This window comes from Papilio polytes, unplaced genomic scaffold (genome assembly GCF_000836215.1).
Source record: "Papilio polytes unplaced genomic scaffold, Ppol_1.0 DF820956.1, whole genome shotgun sequence".
NCBI lineage: Eukaryota > Metazoa > Arthropoda > Insecta > Lepidoptera > Papilionidae > Papilio > Papilio polytes.
Genome location: NW_013528248.1, coordinates 1,161,059 through 1,167,125, shown reverse-complemented (window position 1 = coordinate 1,167,125; position 6,067 = coordinate 1,161,059). Strand labels below are relative to the sequence as shown.

The following is a 6,067-nucleotide window of genomic DNA, read 5'->3' as shown; positions in this document are numbered from 1 at the left end:
GAAAACTTTTCATTGGCTTTCTGTCATCTAGTTTATAGTTACTTAGATAAGGTTAGGCTGTAAGTTTTCCATATCTTAAATTAAAATAAAAAAAAATAAAAAAATAAAATAAACTTGTTTAATCACGCGGGAAAGGGACAAATATTACAAGCCAACAGTAGTAAAGAAGCAAGATTGCCAACGATAATTGTTGGCCAACATTTGCAATTGAAAGTTATACAAATGTAAACAATAAAATTATGCTGATGAAGCCGCACAGGAACAGCTAGTAGTTATTATAAATTAAAAAATTCATAAACCCAACACCTCCAATCACATTGTCCCTTTCATACCGTATTTAAATAAAAGAAATTACGATAAACGAACTTCATAATTACCTTCTAGCTTCGTTAATAGCATCCATTTGCTCCGGAGGTTTCTTCTCGAAGAGATCAGGTATGAGAGGATCCGAGGAGGAGCTCTGCAGGTCGAGACTGGCCCAGGAGCCGCGTGGCGTCAGCGTCTCATTGCATGACAGCGACGAAGTTATTGAAGCGACCGACTGACGGCCACTTGATGGCTGAGACTCAAACTGCTGGGAATATTTGAATATTAACAATATTAATAAATTCAATATATGTAAAAACGAACAAAAACGACTTTTATTATTAAAAATTGTACATGTTGATAATCATTAACTTTGAAACAAAAAAATCACAATTTTTACTATTAAACCCCCTTAAAAATCGCCCCTCTTAATCATCGGTCTCCCCCCTCTTCTAGACCATCAGCTGGCGACGAGTATGGTAAAAAGATTTGAGGTCTACAGCACCTTTGTTTAGTTAAAGAAACAGCAAAAATTTGATTCCATTCAGTTATACACATAAATTTTTTCATTATTAATGTCTACAGATCAATAAAAAAAGTCCAAAGATAGATTTTTGTAAACTAACTTGCTGCACCGCTAAATCATCAAGCGCTGCACATGGCTCCGCGTCCACTTCATAGTAATGCGGCGGCGCTGTCAGCAAGCGCTCCAGCCGCTCAGCGAGCCGCTCGCGGCCGCCCGACGAGCCAGAGTACATACGGTACTTGTACTCAACGACAGTATAGTCCGATGTATAACATCGTATGCAGTCGCGTACGAACATAGGCGCTTTCGTCCTGTACATAAGGTTTGTTTTACTTTACCACTGCAGTAGAACTACAGATGCCTTTAACAATTGTATTCAAAACTAGCTAATGCTCGCGAATTCGTCTATGTTAAATTAAAATAAAAGTCTGTGTTACTCAGCGATAATGTAGCTTTTTAATGTTAAAAGACTTTTTTAATTAACCAATTAATTTATAAGTTACTTCAATACATACATATAAAAATATAAACCTTTCCTTTTTGTAATATTAGTGTAGATTACGAGTATAGTTTTACAGAATAGTCTAGAAATAACTATGTACATATTTTTTATTTGGAACCATACTCTAATATTTTTTGTTAATTCTTAACAGAAGTCGTGGGCAAGAGCTAGTCAATAATAGTTTTTGAATATGATCAAATGATGACTTACAAGTCTTCATCAGGTAGGACATGTTTCAGTGTCCGTATCTTGCGAGGCACGGTGACCAGTTCGATATCATTAGCTGGGTATGCGAGCGGATCCTTCTCCCCCATCAACCGCTCGCACACCTCCTCGTAATCCGGTGGCTCGATCATGTCGCACAAGGATATCTGGAAGTTACATTTGTCTACATGAAGTAGTAGTAGTAGAGGCTACGGTTTCCACAACTCCACGACCGACGCGTATTTTGCGTCAGAATAGGACATGGATTACTCCAGCTCTCCGAAGAACCCCAGCACCCACCCTTTATATTGCTGGTGATCTCCAGGACCGATCTCAGCAAACCGAGATACCTAACCCTGTATTGTCCACATGAATCTCTGGAGCCAGTCAAAGACACGACAAGGCTTACAATTTGAAGACGAAATATTAAGCTGGTTGTGCACCGAAATCTATAAAATTTGGAAAGTGGTTGATAACAAAACAAGCTAAAAAACTAAAAGAGCTAGAAAATTCTAGCTAGAAATTGCTAATTTCTAAATAGACAAAACATGTTTAAAGGGACTTTAGTATATTTTTATTTGGTTAGTCCACAATCTAGCTTATAATTTAATTACATATGGTAATTGTGAAGACCTACCTAGATCTAGATTAAATATGTATGATCTCATTTATTACATAAAGTCTTATGGTATTACATAACAATGGTAAAGCAGTAATTACATAGCAATGGCTTATGTATGCAGGTGGATTTTGTAAAATAATTATAACAGTCTTTATCGGCATTGCTTAAATTTCAGTATCAGTACTTGTGAAGTATGACGAAATAACACTTAGAAGTGTGTTTCAAATTGGGCCAGTTGATAGTTATAATGGGCCGTTGGAGAACAACCAAATAAAATTATTTCAGACTGTTATACAACAATGACTTATTTCTTTATACTAATACACAAAAGCGTCAGTGGCTCAGTGGTTTAAGCACTTGACTTGTATTCTACAAGTCTTGGGTTCAAATCCGGCTATGTACCAATGTGATCTTCGATTTTACGAATTCTCAGATGTATACAACCTGCACATGTCGGCGAAGAAATTCAAAGATATGTGTGACATCAACAAACCCGCATTGGGCCAACATGGTTGACTATCACCTAGTCACCCCTTACTTAGGGTGATGAATACATAATAAGTATATAGTTAATGAAACATAATATTCCATTATTCAATATGTAATTACACTTACCATTTTAAAATATTAAATATACTCTTATATTATTATACCATAGTTAACAAAGTGCCGTAATGTTAACTAGAACATAAAACTTTAGACTCATCTGATTTTGACTGATTGAAACATTAGAAATATTATATAGTAATAATTTGTAACCCTAAAAAATCATGTAGTTGCAATAGCGTGTACAATTCTCATGGCTTTATGTAAAAGGTAGGAAAGAACCCCTTGGAAAAGTTTATTTCAGCATTAACTAAGGAAGTAATAAAAGAAAAAAAAAGAAGATTTATACAGATATATTTATTGAATATTTCAGTTAATACTACTATCCTTTTTAATAAACAAACATGGTACATTTTATATTTACAGGCAACATGCATTAAAGTTTTGAGAGTATAATGGGAGAGATATTTATATTCAAGATAATGTCAATAAAAATCCTTTGCATGCCAGCAAACGTATAAAATTGCATGCAAATTATTTAGTGAAACCATTAATGTATGCGTGATTCATAGACTGCACAGAAAATGTTAAAGACTTACTGAAGAGGAGCACCCCGAAAGAGAACCCGACTTCGACTGGCTAGCATAGACCTTACGAGTATCCCCAGCATTCCTATAAATAGGGAAAAATCAATCCTGATATATTTATAATGCTCCTGACCCGAACTTCATGCATCAATAGCCAGCTATACCCCTATATGGATTATTGAAACCATTTACCCGGAACAATTCTGATATTTGCGTCCTAGTGTCATCTAAATGCAGCACCTTTTAGTTTTCAAACAATAATGTTTTATATTATATTTCGAATACAATTTATTATTTTATGTATTGTTTATAGACAGAATTTCAATTTCAACAAACATCGATTTCTATTTGACAAATGACAACATTGTCAGTTATTTTTGGCAGCTTTCTAAATTGTTCTGTCAAAATGTAATGCCGTGGATACCGGTTATTTAGCCAAGAAATTATTTTGTAAAGTAAAAAAAAAATGTTTGACGAAAATGCATTTGTTACAAGTTGTGTTTTGCCGTCCTGTACTATAAATGATTTTGTTTTAATTCTTAGAGTGTCTGAAAGGTTTGTTGTTCTTTGTTTATTAAGTCTTCAAAATAAAAGGACATGTCCTACTTAAAATTAGATAAAAACAATCCGCTTAGGAATGAAGAAACACAATTGAATAGACAGAAATAAAGAAAATAAATTAGAAACATGTTTAAAACGTTACTGCAGATTGGAGTCACGTCTCATGTCCGTGGACTGAGCTACAAAAAGTCAACGTAGAATAATATAAAAATGTACGTGATAAACTTATAATCTAATAACGCGATCTTCCATTTCTATTAAATAACTTCAATACTCAATGTAATGTCTCGAAACTACTGGATTGATCAAACTATGATTAGGACAAAACATTATTTTTCTCACATGGACAGATAAACCAATCCGGTAATATTAACAAAGTAGTGGCCTCTACCGAGGCTCCTGAGGGTGCCCTCGAGCTTATTTACTCATAAATAAACGAGGTTTAGGCTAAACGACATCTGCGCTCAGCCATCTCAAGAACGGTGAATCTGTAAATGACTCTTCAAGGCAAACACTGGCAATTCAGTCTCGAAAAAAAATTTAGTTAGGTAGCCATGAAGTTAATGAATGTTTAATTAGTTCGCATGTTCGGTCGTAATAGCTTTAAAACTTCTCACGTGGCCATGTTTCACAACTTTTACTGGTAAGTTGAGAAAGTTGGAAAAACCGCTCGGGCAAAGGGGCTTAAAACGTGCTGCTGTACGGACGGTTTTCATCGTCATAATAATGAATTTTATATATTAAATAGCTGTTGCCCGCGACTTCGTCCGCGTGGTATTAGAAAATATGCGAACTATATAAATAACAAAAAGCTACGTACGTATCCCTCGGGAACCGGACACCTCGGGGATGAAGCTTATCCCATGTGTACTCCAGACTTTGTTTTACATCTGTGCCAAATTTCAATAAGATATGTTGAACTGTTGCAGAATGATCGAGTAAACATTAAAAAACTAAATTAATGAATCCCACGGGAACCGTAACTATTCCCGAGATAAAAAGTAGCCTATGTATTCTTCCAAACTATGCTCTAAACCTGTGCCAAATTTCATGGAGATCCGTTCAGCCGTTTAGGCTACAAACGCTAACAAACATCCATCCATCCATCCATCTAAACTTTCGCTTTCATAATATTAGTAAGATCTATTCCATTTCTCCTTTTAATCTCCTTAATTTCGATGAAATTTCGGTTAATTCTACTTTAGTAACTAATTGGTCGATCACAAGAAATTGGCAATCAAGACTCGGTAAAGAGTTGGATCAGCTTTCGGCGCAGGATTGAAATCACGTGCATATCTCACGTTTTTCGAAGTCCGCAAGTTGTTGATAGGGTAGAGGTATGTGCGGGGAGCGGAGGGGTAGGTTGTAACATTGATAATCCACGCTGTAGTCGCGGTCGTTCGCTAATTGGATATAGGGTCGCGTGGCGCGGGCTTCGCGGGCACGCGGTCGGCAGGATTACGCACAAAAACCGTTGCTCAATGGCGAAATATTGCCCCTAGCTATGTACCACGCGAAGAATGTATTTTTCGCTTTTAACAAATTTAGGGCCTGTCCCACCAAATTCTAAACTGTCTGATAACAATCCAACTTGTAAAATATGTGATGGAAATATCGGATTTTGTTCCCTTATCTGACCATGACGTAATTAAGCAATCTGAGACTCTATCAGCTAGTGGTGGGACAAGCCCTTAATATTTAAGATAATGGGTATTTTAAATGTTGCAGATACCTTGCAAGTGCCCATTAAAGTATTGTCAAATATGTCCTGTATCTAAAACAAAGGTACAGTCTCTAAGAGGCAATTGCTACAGCTTAAACGAATTCTAGATATTGCAGCAACGAAGAGAAAAAGTGGCTTACGACAAAAAATAATTAGTTACTACAAATTTTAACCAATATAATTTAGGGCCTGTCCCACCGGTGGTAGATAGAGGCCCTGATAGTGTAAATATGACGTCACGTCAGATAAAATACAAAATTTCTGTCCCACCAATTTTAAATAGCAGATAACGCTGTGACGTTTTAAATGTCAATGTCATTTTTTTTACAAGCCCCATATAAAACTTTTCGATTCTGTCCCACGGGTGGCTGATAAAGAGTTCTGGATAATGTCGAAATAACATGAATGTCACAATGACGTCAGATATGGTGCAAAATCCAGTCCCACAAGTTTCGGATAGGTAAAATAGCAAATTTACGAGCTCCTAATT

At 36.0% G+C, this 6,067-nt stretch overlaps 1 protein-coding gene across 3 annotated transcripts in view; it reads right to left on the bottom strand.

Annotated features, from left to right (window-relative positions):
- Positions 1-3,618, bottom strand: part of LOC106110021 (dedicator of cytokinesis protein 7) — a 31,377-nt gene extending 27,759 nt beyond the window's left edge. Inside the window, exons 1-5 of one of the 3 annotated variants that reach the window (XM_013291699.1) lie at positions 3,486-3,618; positions 3,306-3,378; positions 1,545-1,705; positions 933-1,143; positions 378-574 (exon numbers count right to left, since the gene is read on the bottom strand). In XM_013291699.1, the coding sequence (XP_013147153.1) occupies positions 378-574; positions 933-1,143; positions 1,545-1,705; positions 3,306-3,378; positions 3,486-3,520 (677 nt within the window). In that variant the 5' untranslated portion in view covers positions 3,521-3,618. The remainder of the gene's footprint in view (positions 1-377; positions 575-932; positions 1,144-1,544; positions 1,706-3,305; positions 3,379-3,485) is intronic. The other 2 variants (XM_013291700.1, XM_013291701.1) reach the window with 2 other exon arrangements.
- Positions 3,619-6,067: the final 2,449 nt, after the last annotated feature.